A 21269-nucleotide genomic window follows, 5' to 3' on the forward strand; every position below is an offset into this window, starting at 1 on the left:
GCTGATTTTCACAAACTACAAATTTGTCTCAGAGTGCTTTACAATCTGTACATAAAGACATCCCTGTCCCAAAACCTCACATCGGATCAGGAAAAACTCCCAAACAACCCTTCTACCCTCTCATTCCCATTCACCCCTACATGTGCTGGAACCCACAGGAATTTAACCTGTCCTCCCTGACTGGTTATTCGTGTGACTGACTGAAGGACTTCATAAAGTATGTCTTAAAGACTGTTTGAATGAAAAGATCTTAAGCTTGCTAGGACTGAACATTCAGAGTCAGAGCATATTATCACCTTTGTCTGTGCCACCCCAAATGGGTAAACAACAGAGGGGCCTATATAATTTCTCCCTTTTCTAGCTGCAGGGCAGGTATTGGCGATTGAAGCAGGTGTGAGTGTCAGGCGGGCACAAATGAGGAAAGACAAGGAAGCTGGGCAGTGTAAGTATTTTTATTATCTTGCTTTTCTCTTCCTGTCTGCTCCCTGCGCTCTCTCCCGTTTCCCATACGCTCTTATATGGGAGACAAACAAAAAAAACAAGCTGAGGCCACTTACCCACTTATTATATGATATATATATATATACATATATACATATTATATGGAATTTTATGAATAAGATGTCCTTATTATGTCAGTGTTAAAAGGTTAAATATTTAACTACAAAGTAGAAATGCGTGTTTGATATGGACCTCATGGCCAGTGCAGTATAACAAATAGAATTGGCTGTAATGTTTTCCCGGTTGGAGGTGAAAGACTAAGAACAAGGCTTTCAAATCAATTGTAATCCAATTTAGGTTCAGCATTTATTAATAGGCTTGAGTCAAAGATGACTGCAACTCCACCTCCTCGGCCAGTGCCTCGAGGAATGTGAGTGTTAAGATGGCTTGGAGGAGTTGATTCATTTAGGCTGATATATTCTTCATAACTCAGCCAGGTTCAGTAAGACAAAATAAATCAATGTGATTGTCTGATATTAAATGATTTACTAATACAGCTTTAGATGACAGAGATCTAATATGTATGAGTCCACATGTACTTCTCCTGTTTGGTTGCACTGCTGAAATAGTGGTGTTAATCTGTATGAGGTTATTTTGTATGACTCTTCTTCTACAATCCATGGAAACCTGTGAGAAAGCACAAAGGTTTGGGTAAAAAAGTCAGCAAGGTGCATTAATGCCACAACCCACAAACTCACAACATTTAATTTTTTTTAATTAAGCATGTTGGCAAATAGTTCTGAGATGCATTTATTTGTTCTTCTCTTTTGTGGAAGCCTGCCGGTTTCAGGGATCCTCCATCTCCCAGGACGGTAGTTGGACTTCTAACTAGCCACCATCATATAAAAAGGCCCAGCAGAGGATATACTTCCTTGGTCAGTTTAGGAATCAACAGGGACAGATCCAGCAGGGACAGGTAGCTGATACAATTCTACATCTTAATAATCCAGTCTGTTCTCTGCACACATTGCATGGTTTGGATCCGCCACCGAACAGGAATATAATTCATTGTCAGAACATCATTCGTAACCATCTACCAAGCATCCGTCATGTTAGGGAGAAGAGGAGGCTGCGTAGACTTGTGGGATATTAAAAGACAAAACTAACACCCAGACACTTCTTGTTTACCCTGCTGCCCTCTCGACACATATAGTATCAGCTGCCTAACCACAAGGCTTCAAAACTGATTCTTTCTTCTGGCTGTGAGACTCCTTAATTCATACTCCAACCTAAATATATGGTGTGTGTGCTTTTGTTGTGAAGCAATATGGGACTGAAATCTGCATTTTGTTGTCCAACCTTGTTGTACAATGAGATCACTTTGTATTCATGTATCATCAACCAAACTGCAGAGAAAACCATTGATGCCTGCCCTTCATTCAGGACTTACACCTTCAGAGTCATGAGATGGGCAGGAAACATCCCTGCAGATCCTTTATATTTACACCCTGGACACAACCTGTTTCAGTTTCTCCCCTCTTGGAGGCGCTAAACACTGTATGCCAAAACACTGCAGACATAACAGTTTCTTCTCACAGGCTTTAACTCTGGTGAACACTTGGCACCAGTCATACACTGGCAACAATCCTCTACAGCTAATGCTACCATTATAGATTATAATCAGTTTTGTATGCACAATTGTTGAATGTTCAATTCAATGTAGTTTATTTTGTATAGCCCAAAATCAGCCTCAGAGGGCTTTACAATCTGTACACATATGACATCCGTCCCAGGACCTCACATCAGATCAGGAAAAACTCCCGAAAAAACTGAAAAGGAAAGATGGGAAGAAACCTTCAGGAGAGCCCTCTCCCCTATGTATGTGTATGTATATATATATACACATATGTTTATATATATATATATGTCGGTATATATACATACATATGTGTATAATATGTATACATATATGTGTGTATATATGTATATATATATTTTTGTAGATATATATATATCTGTATATATCTATCAATATATACTTATATATATATATTTACACATACAAACATGTATATAATACACTTAATTGTCACTTCAAACATACACTTACATTACACTGTTTAAAGTACTATTACCTCTTAGTGTGTGCACTTTATTTAATATGTTATATGTCATTCTTGCATTTTTGTTATTGTTGATTGTTTAATGTTACTGTCCAATGTTGTAGCACCCCCCATGACACATTCCTTTTATATGAAAACATAATTGGCAATAAAAGGTTCTGATTCTGATGTATGTACTGTATATATATATATATATATATATATATATATAAATATCATATAATAAGTACTGTATATGTATATATATATATATAATTGTATATATGTGTGTGTGTATGTATGTATGCATACAAACATATTTATACATATATGTATATATATCCATACATCAGAATCAGAACCTTTTATTATATACACTCACAGTATATCTACAACTTTCACAAATGTTGTGCACATGTCCTATCTATTCTTCACCTTTATTTGTCCAGCTTTGTTGGCTTTGTCCCTATAGCTTCTATTTCTATGTAAGAGATGCAAAAACACAAGAAAAAACATTATACGTGCACGGATACTCCGCCAATAAAGCTGTTTAGGATTCTGGTCACATAATCGTCTTTAACTTGTATTGGGTAGTTAGCAGCAGGATGTACATTTTATGTATTAAGATTTGGTTGCTCGCCCAAAAGGTCTCTGCGTAACTGAGATAATTGCAAAAAGTATTGCAACTCCAGCCTCCCCTACACGTTGGCCCTGTTCAGTCTGATCAGTGTGTACGGCGTTGCCCCTGGTGACGCGTCTCTATCCAATATTGTCCCACCCATGCTTCTTATTCTCGGCCTGTGATTGGCTGTTAGGAGCTATCGTGTGCCGTTGACTGGCTAGGCTATCTGTCTGTTTGTAAGCTGTATATATTTAGCTGATTGCCTTATTGGATCAGATTTAACCTGCAGTCCAACAATATAGAGTTAAGTACACATAGTTCATGCTGGTTTCATACACACATTAGCAGGACGACTTGTTCGTTAACTAGCAAAGCGTACTTCAACAGCAGCTTTGTTATTTCAATAGATCCTGGATTTTCTGTGAGTAACGAAAACAAACGATTTGAGAAATGTCTATAGACGAAGACAGGGCCAAGGACATTTTGAAGGGCTTCAAACTGTATCCTTTTTAATGACGTTCTGCGAAGTTAGACACGTAAGTTAGCACTGTCGGTTCCTTTTGATTCGAGATAACGTCATCTGACAAAAGCACGACGCTAATGACTTGTTGTGACTGACTTGGATTGTACAGTCAGGTTAGCTGCTGTGGCTAACCTGTCAGTTTAACCTCCCATTGGATCACGTCAGATAACGTTGCACAGTCGATGTCTGTCCTAATGTGATATGTGCAGTTACGAACCAGCTAGTTCCCATTTGAAGGACCTGCTCGCTGAAATGACTGGCGTTGGCTCTGAATAATTAGCCTGACTAGCTGCTCAGTGCGCTCGGTGTGATGGCTGCACGGTGCCCCAACGTAGTGTGTTGTGGCAACATGCGACGGAGGCAATGTTGACGTTGACGTAGCTGATAGATAGCGACTGATGTCTGTCCAACTTTGTACTTAGCTGGCATGTCTTGTTTAAAGCGTGTTCGCTTTTTGATAGGAACGCAACTTTACAATTGGGAAGATGTGTAACGTTAGGGAGGTGAAGCAAAACTGCATCAGTCATTTTCAATGTGGCATTACCGCTCATACCAGTGTATTTTGCGTTTGACTAGATAGCATATTGTGGAGCCACCAACAGAAAACATGGAAAGAGAGTGCGAGGTATGAAAAATGTCCTTGGCTGGAATCGGACCTAGGAGTTTATATAGTATGTGTCTAGAATGCCTGGGAACTTGTCTCTTAGGCTACTGTGCTGTAAGTTTGATGATGTTATTATTATTTCCTGCTGATTAGTAATGCTTTGGTAACTATTTGACTTGTGTGGTTGTGTTTTGACAATTGGGTAAGGTCATCTACAAAATACATTAATTATACAGTTATGCATTGTTGAACGTGATTCTGTTCACATTAGTTGAGGTAATGTGTTGTAAATTGGTAGATTTCTATATTTAAGTGTGTACATGGTTAGATAAGATAATGTTTTTTTAAAACATGGATGCTACTCTCACAGTTTTAGTAAAGGGGTTTCTAAACACAAGCTGCCAACTGTAAATCAATTGAATACAAAAACAACAACATTGCAAAACACAACATACATTTTGAAGGAAAAGAAGTAGGGGCTGAAGCTACTTTATATATATATATATATATATATATATATAGTGAGAGAGTGACTCTGCCATGCCTCCTTTTGCTAAATAATACAAAAGGCGTGTAATCTAAAATAACCAGCTGAATTTACTGCAAAATGTTCTTAATTACATCTCGAACATTGCATCCTGTTATTAGTGTTTAGTACTGTTAGAGTTTGACAGAAACCCTGCCTGTCAGAAGATCAATGGCTTGGAGATCACAGGTTCAACACTTTGGACAGCGGCTCCGTTTTGCCACCCTTGAACTGAAATTATGCTTTTCACTTCTGCGTGGCTGCCTGGATCCACAAGGTCTGCATGACAATTTCTTTATGTCCAAATGTATGAATGTGCCGACCATTATGCACCGCTAAACATGAACACCTTAGGGAGTAGAAACAGAACTGTGTCCGCATCTGCTTTGGACCCGAGCTGAACAGGAAAGCAGGAGTATGGATGATACAGACTGTAGGCTGATCGATTGGTGGTATTAAACCTCCATCGCACTTGAACATCATTATTTTACATAATTTACGTTTTATCAGTCCACCTCAGATAGATAATCACTTAACTCTTCTGAAAATATAATCCTAAAACAAAATATTGTCCCAAGAGCTTGAAGTCAGTTTATCAATAATATTCTTTGAACTCCTTGTCATCTCTGCAAGGAGCATCATGTGATAGGTGTGTGTGGTTGCCATGAGTGAGCGAGTAAATGTGCACCTCTGTGTGAGTCCACGACTTAGTGAGTTTCATTTAGTCTAAAATGACAACTTTGAGTAGATTGCCTGATTACATTGTGTCTTTTTTAGTTTCACAGTATATGTACCAAATACCATCTGGCATTGCTGACCAAATTGCAATTTTTGCCCATTTTACAAATGTAAATTGTCGATGTGTATCTAGAATGTGAGGGTGTGTGTGGGTGGAGCCAACGTGGCAAATTGATGCTTTCCATGTGACCAAGTAAAACCGAATTAGCACCAGTAATTCCTTCTAGAATAAGAAGCAGAGCACTACAACTATCTACCCTTACTGAAACGGAGAACCAGTCTTCCAGCCAGTGGAAACATGATCTAACAGTTAGTTTAGGTATTTAAATAGGCATACTAATCTCAGTCTATACATTGGCGTGAGCTTGTATATGGTTCTTGGTTAGGTCAGGTCTCTTGCTGTAGTTTGGTAATGACTAAATCCATGATTTAGTGGAACAGGGATTTACAACCTTCTGTCTATACGCCCTATTACAGCCCACAAAGAGACTAAACGGCACATCATTTTCGTTTTATTTTCTAGACTGTAAAGGCAACATTGATACCATCATGTGCTATCCAAAAACCTTAGGAAGACTATGAATAAGAATATGAAACTACCCCTACAGCAAAGATAGCAGACCGTGTTGTGAAATTCTCAACTATGGTCTGCCATCTTTGCTAGATGCTCAAACAAGCAGGAGCTCCTGCCGTTGTCAGTTATTGGTAGTCTCACATAATAAAACCCAAAGACCGACTGAACTCATTATTATTCAAAATTCTTAAAATAATTTGTTTTGCCTCTGCTGTTAGAGAGGAATGCAAATCCCAAACTCTTTAAAACAAGAAACATCACAGCCAACGATTAGATATTCTGCACTGCTCTTTTTTGCTCCCAAAGACATTTTTCTTTTATTGTTGCAACAGTGAAAATAATCATACTTTTTCCTCCAAACATCTTCAAAAGACTAATTGTATGCCTTTAAACACAGTTTAACCTTTTGTCCCTCATTAGCATATAGCTTGTAAAATGATTGTTTGTCATTATTGTATCTTATTCAAAATGACATGGGAGAGAAGGAATTAAATTGCAATAGTCCAGCCATTGCATACTTCTCTGACTGCCATATCCAATTAATTTGTAGCAGCTGGTGTGTCCTGGACAGACTCACCTCGGTCCAAGTTAGTCTTGTAACAGGCCTGTGATCTGGCTCTGAACAGTATTGGGGATAGTAATAATTAGCTAACACAGCCATGTAGACGTGATGCTATTGGACTGTGTGTGAGTTGTGAAACACTACCTGTCTGTATTGTGGCGGAGTTGCCTTCAAATGAATGGATGGCAAGAATACATCTCACTCTCTCCATGTTTCCATAGACTGAGTATTGTGAAGGTGTGAATTGACTGAAGGGAAAACTGGTATCTGTGTAGTAGGAGTGTGGTGTGAGGTTGGGGTTAGGAAACTACATTTACTTTGAACTATTAAAACAAATGCAGACTAAATCATGGCAGCAGCTTTTCACTGGGGGCTCATTAGCTTGTGTGTGTTCTGATTTGTGCAGGGACCTTAGTGGTTTACACACACACAGAACTTGCAGTAGGCCCCAAGGAGGCACAACCTCATATGATGTTGTTGGAGCTTAAATCAGTTGCTGCACAATAGTTTCTTTAGTTTAGTTTGTGAGGAAGTGATTTCAGAGAGAATAAATGAAAAGGCATACATTTTCAGATATGAACAGGAAAAATACCACTTATTTCATTGCCATCCCTGTTCAACGACTTTCATTCTGGACATCCTGCTAAAATGATGCATGGGCTTCTGTTTACAGTGAAACGTTTAAAAATTAGACGTGCCACCAGGTGAAAGAGTGAGAAATCCATTGCAGTGTGGTCTGGATTATTATGGAAGGTGTGGAGGACGATGAGTTTGATGTAGGAGAATGGATTTAAAGGATTAGAGAAACCATTCAACTCAGCATACTTTACGAGAACGCCTGTAGGAGAGGTGGGGGATGGTGGAGGTGGTACAGCACTGATAACCATGGTTTAAAGATGCGTGTGCGTGTGCCTGTGCGTGTGCGTGTGTGTGCATACATCCACCAGGAAGAAGGCATCACGAAACATGCCGGACCAATGAGGTCGGCCTTTGAGGCACAAAGAAGGAGACAGGGCCAGAGGGAAGGAGGCCAGGTCCAGACCAGGGGCAAGATGCAGGAAGCAGGGGCAAGTAGTTGGGACCCAGGAGTCAGGATCGGCTGCAGACACAGCCAGGTCCAATGACCAATGAGGAGTGAAGTTACAAAGGCTCCGGGGAGGTTAAAGAGTTAATTTGTCCATTTGATATATATATATATTTATGTACGTGTGTGTGTATATCCTTGGAAATTCTTTTCCCAGTCGAACCATCCTCCTCGCGGTGCGCAGGATCATTGTACACACATGTCCTCTTCCAGGCTGATTCTTACATCTCCTGTCCCTATTAACTAGTGGAAATGGGAAGTTTTTTTGGTTTGTGCAGCTCGACAACTTTTCTTCACACATCTTCATTGTTCTCGGGTCTTTCCAATAGTGACTGAGGGAATTTGGCCTGTGTCACCAGATATGTATATCCCAATGAAACAAGAAGTCATAGCCACTTAAATGTTCCAGACAAAACTTGAACATTTTAAAATATGGCTGGGATTATACTTCAATTAGATTTTATTTTTTTCAATTAAGATTTTTAGGAATATTTTAAATGTGAAAGACCAAGAGGATGAACGGCAAACACATTTTCTCACATCCTGTTTTGCTCATAATCACTAAGGATGCCAATGATTCTGGACGGCACTGTACATACATGCACTATCAGAGCTAGATTTATTTTAAAGCAGGGGTGTAGAAACTGCTGTTTGTGGCTTGTTTCCCTTTTGTCTGTTGATTGATGAATGTGGGAAATAAAAGTAGGGTCAACAGTTATATTTACAACCAGGAAAAGCAAGCTGGATAATTGTGTTTAGATCTCACATCCATAACCATGACAAAAAAAACCATGAATTGACGTACAGTCAACTATAAACCCAACTTGACCAAATCAAATTTTACTGTGTCGATTCTGAGTCGTGGAAACCCCTAATGGATAAATACACATCAGAAAAGCCCTTAAAGAAGTTAATAGTCACTAATCAAGTATTTTAGGGGTTCAATGAATCTCCGCTATCAATAGTATTGTGTCTTAACTGGCACAATTAATGATAATTAAGCGTGAAAAGAGTGAAGACATTTTAATAACTGATCTATATCTTGCAGAAAGAAAGACAAATTAATCCAATCCGTAGCCCAACTATTGATCTATATGACACAGAGGTGAAGATGCTGGTCATCATCACGGTGGAGCAAACCTTTCTTAAACACGTGTTTTTTCTACTGAATCTTTTTATAATGTCATCATGACCAACTGGATTTATGACTCGCATTGTCATATGAGATTAGGGTGAATCTGAATGCTTCAGCGAAATGGTGCCCTTTTCAGATTGCTGTTTGCATGTGTAATGTTACTATGTTTTCATCACTCCTGGAACAATATGCTAACATGGCAGGCCCTGGAGCTCCAGAACCTTTGTGTTTGAGGTAGTTAGGATGGGGAGCTTCACAGATGGCGAGGAGTCAAGTGTATGTGACACTAAGTAGTTTGAGTGTGACAGGATGCTGAGTGGAGAATCTTCGAGAACAGAAGGCTGTGGGATGATGGTTCTGATATCCAAAGATAAAATGTGGCAGCATCAGTGTCTGCGACAGTGTCTTGTGTCCTGTGTACCGACCTGCCTGTCTACCAACTAGACCGCGTCATCGTTTAATCAAAGAATCAGTGGTTTGATCCCAGACTCCACTAGTCCATATCGCTGTATCCTTGGGCAAGACACTTAACCCCAATGGGCAGGTGGCACCTTGCATTGTTAGCAATCAGTGTAAAAATGGCTGAATGACATGTAGTGTTTTGAGTGGTTGAGAGACTCGAGAAGCTCTATACAAGTCCAGTCCATTTATCATTTGTTACCTTCCTGTCAACCGACTGGGAGTTACCAATTGACTTCACTCTAAATGTTATGTATGTTTTCACAGTTGAAAAGGTACATTGATAGGTGGGTAAGTAGATGGGTAGATTTAATGCTTGCTGATTCATTGGGGCGCCCTCAGACTCTTGTTGAAATGATCGTTGCATCAGAAGCTGTAAGATACAGTGTAATCACGTACTGTGTCCTTCCAGGCTCTGTGACAGACAGCCGTATTGTGTTTATATTGAATGTGGAAGTCAGGAACAGCTGACCAACTGACAGACTGATGGGACAGCTATAGCCAGCATCATCCAGACAAAGACTTCTTCAGCTTCCTGTCACTTGCCTCCACATGGCTTATCTTCTTCCTCAGATTAATTTTGACCAATATGATTTTAGCCTGATATTATATGCTTGAATTTCACCAAAATTAAATACCAGTGCCTTGGTGCCAATGTTTATGCTCAGTTTTTCTCTGCATGCCTCTGTCCTTTTTTAATTAGGAGATCACAAGATCAAATTCATGAGAATTAATGATTCCATTATGGTCCTAGTTAGCTAATGTTACTGAAGGATAATGTACAGCCCCAAGTCTGTCTATATGTCAGTCCAGACCATTACCTAATAACCTTTGAGTTTATACTACCGGAGTGTACACCATTAGTTAACGGTTTCTACACCAGATGTCTAACTGACAGTGCTGTAGCTAAATTTAAAGAAGTGATTCCTTCTGCATTTGTTTCAATATTTTTTTGGTGCGCTTTCTCAAGCATCTTGGAGAGAAAGGGTAAGGTTAGAGATGGGTAGAATCAAGAGAAGGCTTCTTAAGAAGAGGTTTAATTTCAGCTACTTTAACTGTGTAGATAATATAAATCTGTCTTTACTAACAGGCCTACATGGCCTGTTAGTAAAGACAGATTGATATTATCTAGTAGAGGGGTGCTAACTAAGATTACAACTTCTTGAAGCAGCCTAGTCAGGATGGGGTGGAAGGTTTAGAATTTAAATTGTTGATGTCAATGGTAAAAAAGCAGTCAAAATATTTATCGGGGTTAACATATATATTTAAAGTTACTGTGTTTGAGGATGGATCGGTACTGGTAGAGGGGCAAGAGATTATTAATCTTTTCTCTAGTAGTAATGACTTTATAAATGACTTGAATGGTAAGATTATGAGATATATATGTATATATGTATATATATATATATACAGGACTGTCTCAGAAAATTAGAATATTGTGATAAAGTTCTTTATTTTCTGTAATGCAATTAAAAAAACAAAAATGTCATGCATTCTGGATTCATTACAAATCAACTGAAATATTGCAAGCCTTTTATTCTTTTAATATAGCTGATTATGGTTTACAGCTTAAGAAAACTCTAAAATCCTATCTCATAAAATTTTAATATTTCCTCAGACCAAGTAAAAAAAAAGATTTATAACAGCTGAGTGTTTGTCAAGGCTCAGGAAACCCTTGCAGGTGTTTCGAGTTAATTAGACAATTCAAGTGATTTGTTTAATACCCTACTAGTATACTTTTTCATGATATTCTAATATTTAGAGATAGGATATTTGAGTTTTCTTAAGCTGTAAGCCATAATCAGCAATAAATCAGAATAAAAGGCTTGCAATATTTCAGTTGATTTGTAATGAATCCAGAATGCATGACATTTTTTTTAATTGCATTACAGAAAATAAAGAACTTCATCACAATATTCTAATTTTCTGAGACAGTCCTGTATATACACATATACATATACACATATATACATACACATATATATATATATATATATATACAGGACTGTCTCAGAAAATTAGAATATTGTGATAAAGTTCTTTATTTTCTGTAATGCAATTAAAAAAACTAAAATGTCATGCATTCTGGATTCATTACAAATCAACTGAAATATTGCAAGCCTTTTATTCTTTTAATATTGCTGATTATGGCTTACAGCTTAAGAAAACTCTAAAATCCTATCTCATAAAATTTTAATATTTCCTCAGACCAAGTAAAAAAAGATTTATAACAGCTGAGTGTTTGTCAAGGCTCAGGAAACCCTTGCAGGTGTTTCGAGTTAATTAGACAATTCAAGTGATTTGTTTAATACCCTACTAGTATACTTTTTCATGATATTCTAATATTTAGAGATAGGATATTTGAGTTTTCTTAAGCTGTAAGCCATAATCAGCAATATTAAAAGAATAAAAGGCTTGCAATATTTCAGTTGATTTGTAATGAATCCAGAATGCATGACATTTTTGTTTTTTTAATTGCATTACAGAAAATAAAGAACTTCATCACAATATTCTAATTTTCTGAGACAGTCCTGTATATAGGAATACACAAGTTGTGAATCTGGCTCCAGTGCTGAAGAGAAACCTGGGGTTGTTCTTATTTCTTATATTGATGCTTAATAGGCTCCTCTGACATTCCGGAAGGGACTTTTTTTTTTTAAATCTTTGAAGATTATTTTGCCAAACTTGCTCTGAGCTGCAGCAAAATAAATGATGAAGCTGATGTATCTAAAAAGACTGGGCAGAGATAAGGAGGTGGAGGGGCGCCTAACGGCAACATGAACGTACTGAAGGGAGAGATTCAATCATATTTAAAAAGAGAGGCATATGATAATAGGCTGACCATGTAATAGTTTCGTTGTGCTTTTGAATGGCAGAAACAAGCTGATCAGAACCGCTGATATCAGGATTGACAGTCCTGAAAAATTACAGCGAGGAAATTATGTGTGAAAGGAGTGAATGACTGTTGTATAAGAAATAAACCAAGCATGCAACGTATAGTCTTCCTGACTGAATTGATGCTAGTAATTAATGCAATAACTAATTTGTCAACATGACAATGAATGACCTAGACACATAGTGGGATGTAAACTATTAAAATGTAATTAAAGTTATAGTTTCTGAGTGGATTATTTGGTTCCTACATAGGCCACAGAGTTTTTCAGAGCTACATGACAGTGAAAAGGAACATATTCTGTTAGGGGAGAGCCATTTAGCACTTAAGTGTACAATATGTGAGCATGCAATAAAGCCATTGAATTGAAGAAACTTTAAGAGAGAGACAAATAACATGGACAGCTGTCGGCAGGTCCACGTTATCCAAGTGTTTTTTCACTGTGCCGCCTTTTTATAATCCAGATGAAAACTGGTCATAGGTCATCACTTGCTGCATTCAGGCGCCTTCTTACTCCCTCTAGCTCTCATCGCAGTTCTCATTTGTTTGACGTTTAAGTATATTAACTTAAAATGTCAATTGATGGATGTCTGCATGTAATAAATGTTCAAAAACTGTTACTTTCTGTTTATTTTGTCTATTCTTTAGATTTGTTGTTGCCACTTAATCTTTTCCTGACAGAAACTGGATGAATCTTCGAGATGCAGAGACGGGCAAAGTGCTGTGGCAGGGAACTGAGGACCTCTCTGTTCCAGGAGTAGAGCATGAAGGTACATTAGACATGCATGTATTGTAGCACAGTGTGTTAATTTGAGCTATTTTTTGTTCGCCAGTTTGCCGGTATGCTTTTCAAGCCATCAGACAGGTAGATGAGACCGTTAACCTATTCTTAATAATTAGATTCTGCATTCATATGAATGAGTCTTGAGGCAATGGAACAAGATTATTGCATTGGAAGCTTTCTTTCGGGTTTGTAGTGCAATCACGTTGGACCAGGCTTTGGTTGAATATAGGTAAACAGTCAATGTGGACTGATCATCATTTAGCATTTTATTGGTTTAAAATAAGCTTATAAACTGACAACATGGTAAATAACCTTGGTCGTGCATGTCGTCTCTCAACTCCCAACTCCAGTCTCCCATCTCAAGTCGCTAATTAGACTAAACACACAGTACAGAAATGGAAGTCTTGGCACAGATATTTGCTGGCTACACCGAAACTTCATGTATTATGTGCCACATAATAATCTCAGGTCACGCCCACAGTTTTACAATGCAATTCGATTTGTTAGTGCTTGCATGTCTTTTTGGTTGACTAAACATTAGACAGACATACATTTCCGCTTAAAAGTTTGGAGCCAACTGTTATATTAAAGTTTTTGTTATTATGACTATTTTTAAAAAGACAACGACAAAATTAAAATCAGACAACATGAGCATTTTAACTTTATCATTTTAGAATAACAAAACAAATCATGATCAACTACACAACTGTCCCCAATTGGCTGTAAGAACACAGTATAAATGTAATTGTGTTTAGAAATACAATAAAACAAGTTGTTGGTGGCATCTTAAATTATGCACATTTGTATGTATGTTTAGCATTTGGTCTGGGGTTAAGTAGGGCTAGCATTGATACTATACAGTCCCTTGCCTCTTTCAGCTGGTAGCAGTCAGCCAGTGCCACACACTTTCTCAGTCTAATGTAAGCCTGCAAAAGGTCACCTACAAACAGTGTTTAATTTTCAAATGTCTGGTTTCCATGGGTCACATTTATGAAATTAACATGTTTCAGTTATTGAATCCGTAGCTCAGTTAATCAGTTTTATTTGACCAAGTATGCATGTACATACAAGGAGGAATGACAGGTTTTTATTTTGTTCTGATTAATTGTAGTTTCATTGTCTCTGCAGCTCGTGTTCCGAAGAAGATCCTAAAGTGTAAAGCAGTGTCCAGAGAATTAAACTTTTCTTCTTCAGAGAAACTGGAAAAGTTCAGACTGGAGCAGAAAGTTTTCTTCAAAGGACAGTGTCTAGAAGGTAATCTGAACTGTTTAGAAATGCAAATCCGTTTACCACTCTGCTTCCTATTTCTCCTTGACCTCATGATGTTTTCCCATCAAGGAAGAATTGGTTAGGAACGTTTGGGCTATTCAACTGCAGCTTAGGACCGGCTTCAGAGTCTGAAGGCATCTGGTGGAAGGTTGGAGGATGGCAGGTCCAGGCAGTGCGAGACCACTACAAGGCCTGAGTGAAGTGAGCAGGGGCTTGAGATGGGGACAGAGTGCCAGCCAGGCAAAACAACCAACCCACATGTCCCAATGACACACACACTCGCAGAACAAATCTTTTTCACGGCCAACCATAGTCAGTCGCAGCTGTTCTGAGGTGGGGCAATAGAAATTGATTGAACAGCTAAACTGAAGAGACTGATAGCATTTATATTGCAAAGTGCTCTTTCGTCCAAGCCCTTCCTTCCATTCAAAATGTGCCTTTCATAATAGTGTATGATAATAAAAATGTGAATAATGTTATCAAATGAAACTCCAACCTGATGAAGCCATTGCTACCATGCCACACTAGCTTGTCGGGAAAGGGGCTAATTACCGCTCCAAATTTAGGCTCAAGATTTGTGAATGGAAATAGTTTCTATGGGTACGAGTCTCCACCAACACACGGCCACTTTATGATAATCTAATTTCTGCATACTGGGGTCCCTAAACAGTCTTGAATTGCATACATTTGGTATAACTGGAACGCTGAGACTCTTTTGGATCCAATGAACCAAATGATATTCATCTGTTTAATATAGTAGCAGATAGTGAGACTATTTTTTTCCCTTCATTTTAATACTTTAATTTTGTCACAAATTAATCATCAGGTTCCCATCTTTCACATGATCTGCAAAATGTTTATGTGGCACCTAATATTGACCTGCTATCTCCCCAAAAGATCCCCTGTCACCACTAAAAAACAGGTCGATAGGGCTTTAGAAATGTATTCTCATTTGTAAATAATAACAATCATTTTTACAACACTACCTGCAAATATTGTTTTAACAAATGAAGGCTTTCTGGCAAACGAAAAGGCGTGGGTACTTTTATGTAGTTATATAAGTTTAAATGAATATTCACCTTTTTCATGTACAGGACTGTCTCAGAAAATTAGAATATTGTGATGAAGTTCTTTATTTTCTGTAATGCAATTAAAAAAACAAAAATGTCATGCATTCTGGATTCATTACAAATCAACTGAAATATTGCAAGCCTTTTATTCTGATTTATTGCTGATTATGGCTTACAGCTTAAGAAAACTCAAATATCCTATCTCTAAATATTAGAATATCATGAAAAAGTATACTAGTAGGGTATTAAACAAATCACTTGAATTGTCTAATTAACTCGAAACACCTGCAAGGGTTTCCTGAGCCTTGACAAACACTCAGCTGTTATAAATCTTTTTTTTTACTTGGTCTGAGGAAATATTAAAATTTTATGAGATAGGATTTTAGAGTTTTCTTAAGCTGTAAGCCATAATCAGCAATATAAAAAAAAATAAAAGGCTTGCAATATTTCAGTTGATTTGTAATGAATCCAGAATGCATGACATTTTTGTTTTTTTAATTGCATTACAGAAAATAAAGAACTTTATCACAATATTCTAATTTTCTGAGACAGTCCTGTATATGTTTTACAGATGCATATATAGCAAAACGGTGGTATTATTGCTGGTATGATGTCAATGAACTTACAAAAGATCCTTTTAACTGTGTATTTTTGCTGTGAACCCGAGGTACAGAGGAAAAAATTGATGAGACCTTGAATCTCTCAAAAATCCATGCAGCCGAGCCACACCTAAGCCGAGGTTTTCACGTGGTTGACATGTTCGTCAAAATAAAAAGCAAGAGGTTCCGCGCTGCTCACGCAGGCAGTGTGGTTATGCTTTATGTAGCAAAATAGGACGACAAACTGCGTGAACCCAAATTACATTAAATGAAACTTGTGTTTTGCCTATTTTTCTGTGCAAAAAATAGACGAAAACAATTATTTGTGGAGTTTTGGCAAAGGCGGAACAGCACCGACTCCATGCTCATGAGGGCTGTTTCCGCTCCAACCTGTTAACATGGGCACTCATAGATGGTATTAACTGTGTATGAGAGACATAATTAAGTGTGTGTGTGCTAAAACCAAAATGTGTATGTATTTATTATGGTAAAGTAAAGGCAGTATTAATAAATCCATGTCGTGGCCAAACGTGACACCTGTGACCGGGATGAAACCGGTATACTACCCCTTGACTAAGCGGCGGAGTTTCTACGGGACGATGTCTGCTGAGAAATGGCTTGTCTAAATATTTGTGTTTTGTGCTTGGTTTCTTAAAATATGTCATAAGATACAGAAGTTACTTTACTTAAAGTTAATGAACTTACTGTTCATGTGTTAAGAATCAAATCTGATCACTTTAACAGACAGCCATAAACCTTACCAGTATGGCCCCCCCAGAGATGATGCTTTACTGCTGCAGCCTGGGTTTGATCCGGCCTAAGGTCTTTGACTACAGTACATGTCATCCACTGATCTGCCTCTCCTGTTTGTCTCTCACTATCAAATAATGCAGAAATGGACAATTATATCTTTAAAAAAACAATACGGACAACGCTTAGCCGTTGTCACTTATTTGTTACTGTGTTTGCAGTGCTTTCCCTGGGGCCCTGCTGTAAGAAGGTGAGGTTACAGAGAGCCCCAGGGGACAACACACAATACACACCAACATAACATGTTTATGTTGCTTGTTTCTAAGTCTGACAATGTCTTTCGGTCATTATGGTAAACTGACTACTTTATCAAGATTCTTGGTAAGGATATATTGTATGTTGTGATGGAAACACTGAACTCTTTGTCTGTCCATGTCCCTATCCAGAATGGTTCTTTGAGTTTGGTTTTGTTATCCCCAACTCCACCAACACATGGCAGTCTCTGATAGAAGCAGCTCCAGAGTCCCAGATGATGCCAGCTAATGTTTTAACGTGAGTCTCCAATCAGCACATCCTCATTTCTCTCTTTTCTCATCTTGACTATTTAACTTTGTACAGCTATGAGACTTCTAACCAAACTCAAATAGATGCCAAAAAACAGTGGGCAAGTAAGTGACTTGGATTTTTTTTTTTTTAACTGAACACGTTAGAAACAACTTGTTTTTAATTTGAACTTCATGCACCAGTCTCTGGCAATGCAATTGGATTTCTAATGAACTGAAGATTTGAAGGATTGGGCGAATTTGTACAATCTTACAAATGAGCAGGGAATGTTAAGGATACTTTTTACAATATGGGTTTATTTTGATAGTTTTGTTCATCTTTTTTATCAGTACTGATAACATTATATATATCAAGTGAAGTATTATGGGTCAGAAACACAAACCTTTGGTTCAAAAAGAGAAAACGAAGGCTAACTGACTCACTTCCTGCTTTAACTTTGACCATCTGTTGTTGCTGGAGTGTTGTGCACCATTTGCGATGCTATTCTCACTACGGGAAGCGACAAAGGCAACAAAACCGACTTTATAATGTTATTACTTGACATCGTGGCAATATTGTCCTTGCTCATGCCAATAAAGCATATTGAATTGAAATGAATACGCTTAAAGGGGTTTAGATCAGTTTTCCCAAGAACTGGGTCACATACGATTTTATTCAGGTCGCCAAACATATTTGCAGATAATTTTACCAGTCTTTTTCATTTACATGTGCAGTATACCTCTGAGCATAATGAGGGAGCCTGAATGTTCACTGATTGTAGTCTCCTTCTAACTTTGAATCGAATAAGAAAAGGCTGGTATACATTTTGTCTGTTACTATTGAGAGAAAAAAACCAAAAACATATTAAGGCCACCTAAATGTATATTATTTAATTGAAAATGAAAAGAATTAGATTGCCTGTTAACTCTGCTTAAATGCCTTTTTTGTCATCAGTAAGCTTCATTTAACCCTTGTGTTGCCTTCGGGTCAATTTGACCCGATTCAATGTTTCACCCTCTTGTCGCCTTCGGGTCAATATGACCCGATTCAATGTTTAACCCTCCTGTTACCTTTATATTTACTAACATATTTTACCCTTGAGGTCAACATGACCCCAGCTATTAAAATCTCCAGAAAATTATTAGAATTAATATTGTTTTCCAAGTTTAAGTGTGAGGTACTTTATGTTTGTTTGTTGACTCCCGAAAGAACACCGACATTAAACATTGAATCGGGTCAAATTGACCCGAAGGCGACAGGAGGTTTAAATATTGAATCGGGTCAAAATGACCCGAAGGCAACACAAGGGTTAAGAATTAATTCGCTCTTATGATTAATAGATAAGACCTTTTGTGAATTTAATTATGATGTTGTTGTTTTTTTAAGTCGTTCCCCAGGAAAATAATTTGAAACGGTGGCTTAGATCATTTGGACAATCAACCAGTCTCCGCAAGTTTTTTCTGTGAGATTATCACAGATATATCATTAGACCTCTTAATGGACTTTGTGTCGTGTTTTTAATGTATAAGAATGAAAATGACTCTTTTAGGACCCAAATTGTAATCAGCTGAAATGTTCTTTTTTTTGTTACTTGCAGTCACATTTATGGATTCATGCTAATGTTATATACATGACACGATAGTAATCTTCAGTGCCTTAGTTAATGTTGCCCTGTATCATTGTTTTCCAGTGGTAATGTGATCATAGAGACCAAGTTCTACGATGATGACCTCCACGTCAGCACCTCCAGGGTACGACTTTTTTACGTCTGACTTCTCAACCCCTGGCTCTACCCTCCAAAATGCTGATGTCCTGCCAAGGTCTATACATTACCAATGTTAGCTATGATTTTCAGCAATAAACGGCTCATTGCTGACTTGGGATCAGCACATTTGGATGAAACCCAGCTGCGGTCCCACAATCAGTAAAGTGAGCTTTGTGTTTGGTTGTTCTCTTGTTTTGTGTCGACCTGAAAACTTCCTCTAGACCTTGGGAGAAGAGGTGAGAAGAGGTGAGCACTGTGCTGTTTCCTCTGTTCACGAGATCATCACTCTCAGCTTCTCCCCCTCAGACTTTTCCACTGTAAATAATATACCACTGATCACCATCCAGGAGCCACTCTCTGGTTTGGACTTTTTTTATTTTTATTCCGCTCTCTCACTCAAAGGTTGCATTTACTCAGGAACATCAGACGTGTAACTTGCCTGACGTGATCTTCTCTTTTCTGTTTAAAACTGCTCTCAATGTGTTCTATCGAGGGAGGAAGTTTAGTGCCTCATCTGAGATACGTTCCAATAGTTCCTCATCATAAAACACAGGATAACATTCCCCCTAGCTGTGTCCCACTCCAGAGGCTGCTGCCTGTGAAGTCCACATTACATGACAAAGTATATTCGCTGTCCTGTTCCAAAGTCCCATTGAAATGTAGTCTATTTTTGTATACACTTGAAGAACAAAACAGATACATTGTTTGTTGTCCTTAATATCCCAAAATCGCACTTGTTAGTTTTTGTCAAATTGGAATATTGTTGAGTGAAATGGAAGTTGTATGGATATATTTGAACGATGACGAATCATATATTCACTTTTACGAACTGACAAGGACTGCCTGAATGCATCGTTAATGGTGGTCTCTGTGAGGTCAAGAATTGTAACTGGTAATGTAGCCTTTGGTCCTCTGAAGGACACACTTCTGCAGGCAGTCTCTAAAGATGGACACAGCTTCTTCCAACCAAATCTTTCCTGTTTCCTGACCACATGAAACAACATTGTGTGATGGAGGACCAAGCACAGGTGCTGGTTTATCTCGATTGCTTCTTCCCTGTATTGTTTGGAATGAAAAGCTGCCCACTGTTGTCATGACACATGGTCGGAAAGCACTGTGTTTGGGGAACATTCATCAGCAGACGTAAAAGTAAATGCATCCACATGTATTTAAAGATTTCAACTATATTATCATCAGGTGTAAACGAAGTCCTCATCATTCATTCTCAGTAGTTCAGATGTCACCAGCGGCTAAACTCAGTTATTCCCTGTACATTTGATTTCCCATCCATTTCTTTTTTTTTTCTTAGCTGCTAACTGGGCAGTGTAAAATAGACTTGTGTTATAATATGACCGGAGTTGTGGATTAAAATCATCCAATGTTGTAATAACATGTGTTTATGGTCTTTATTGTTTTGGTTTCAGATAAGTTCCCCTCCCCTGTCCAAACATTTTGGGGATTGTTGCTTTGTCACATAATATTTGGTTTGCATAGCAGCAGTATAAAATGAGGATTTTAAACACATTTGAACTAATTAATGTAAGTAAGCACTCTTCGGGTTTAGCTAAATGTCTATTTAAAGAGTTTGTCAGTCAGGATGTATGTGTTTATATTTGTGTGCATGTGATGTTGACTTCTGAGTTTTTCAGTTCAGCTTTACTTTATCTTTTGCTCACCGTTTCAGAGGGATTTAAGGGGCAACTTTACCTACTTCCTAGCTGCAAGATAAAAAATATTATTTATGCAATTATTTTATAATCGATTATAAACAAATACAACTTTTTATTCAGGAAGGCGTTCATGTTAAATTCAGCTATTTACTTTTTTATTATTGTTGTGGTGGGGCAAAAACTCAGGAGCAGAGGAACAGACAAGGTGAGGTAAAGCAAAAAGATCTTTATTGGGCTGAGTACAAACAAGGGGAAATGTGGTTAGCAAGCTTCTTAACTTTTGAACTAAATATTGTTTTAACTATTAAAGTTAGCTCTGCTTTACTAGATTCAGTTAACAACATTAACATACTTTAAAAAAACTTTTAATTAGGAAAATTATCAATTTTTTATGGGTTGGTATAGAAAGAAAGTTAACATTAAGTACACTACCGGTGGATGTCATGCCTCCAGCAGACGAGGAACTGGATGAGGATGGTCTGGTCTCTGCAGGTTGGCAGGCTGTTATATAGAAAACAGAAAAAGCACAACCATGTTCATAACCAGTCTTCATCAT

The 21269-nt window shown here is 37.9% G+C and overlaps 1 protein-coding gene across 5 annotated transcripts; it reads left to right on the forward strand.

The window, feature by feature from the left end:
* The first annotated feature begins 3444 nt into the window (after window positions 1–3444).
* pde6d (phosphodiesterase 6D, cGMP-specific, rod, delta) lies at window positions 3445–20433 on the forward strand. 5 transcript variants are annotated; one of them, XM_056414980.1, is made up of 6 exons: window positions 3445–3665; window positions 12945–13033; window positions 14176–14301; window positions 17182–17287; window positions 18969–19098; window positions 19265–20433. In XM_056414980.1, exons 1-5 carry the CDS (start codon window positions 3616–3618, stop codon window positions 19048–19050), a joined length of 453 nt encoding a protein of 150 aa, XP_056270955.1. In that variant the 5' UTR covers window positions 3445–3615; the 3' UTR covers window positions 19051–19098; window positions 19265–20433. The 5 variants fall into 5 exon arrangements, 4 of the variants coding, with proteins under 4 accessions (XP_056270955.1, XP_056270954.1, XP_056270956.1 ...); XR_008831792.1 differs by lacking the exons at window positions 18969–19098; window positions 19265–20433 and adding an exon at window positions 14386–14517 and having other exon boundaries at window positions 17182–17272; XM_056414979.1 differs by having other exon boundaries at window positions 18969–20433.
* The last annotated feature ends 836 nt before the right edge of the window (window positions 20434–21269 follow it).

The sequence above is a fragment of the Pseudoliparis swirei genome, chromosome 5 (assembly GCF_029220125.1).
Source record: "Pseudoliparis swirei isolate HS2019 ecotype Mariana Trench chromosome 5, NWPU_hadal_v1, whole genome shotgun sequence".
NCBI lineage: Eukaryota > Metazoa > Chordata > Actinopteri > Perciformes > Liparidae > Pseudoliparis > Pseudoliparis swirei.

Excerpts from the sequence above, each read along its gene's own strand:
- pde6d (XM_056414979.1), top strand. The coding sequence starts at position 3,616 with ATGTCTATAGACGAAGACAGGGCCAAGGACATTTTGAAGGGCTTCAAA. Across the intron at positions 13,034-14,175 it reads TCCAGGAGTAGAGCATGAAG|CTCGTGTTCCGAAGAAGATC; the intron begins GTACATTAGACA and ends TTGTCTCTGCAG. Across the intron at positions 14,302-17,181 it reads CAAAGGACAGTGTCTAGAAG|AATGGTTCTTTGAGTTTGGT; the intron begins GTAATCTGAACT and ends GTCCCTATCCAG.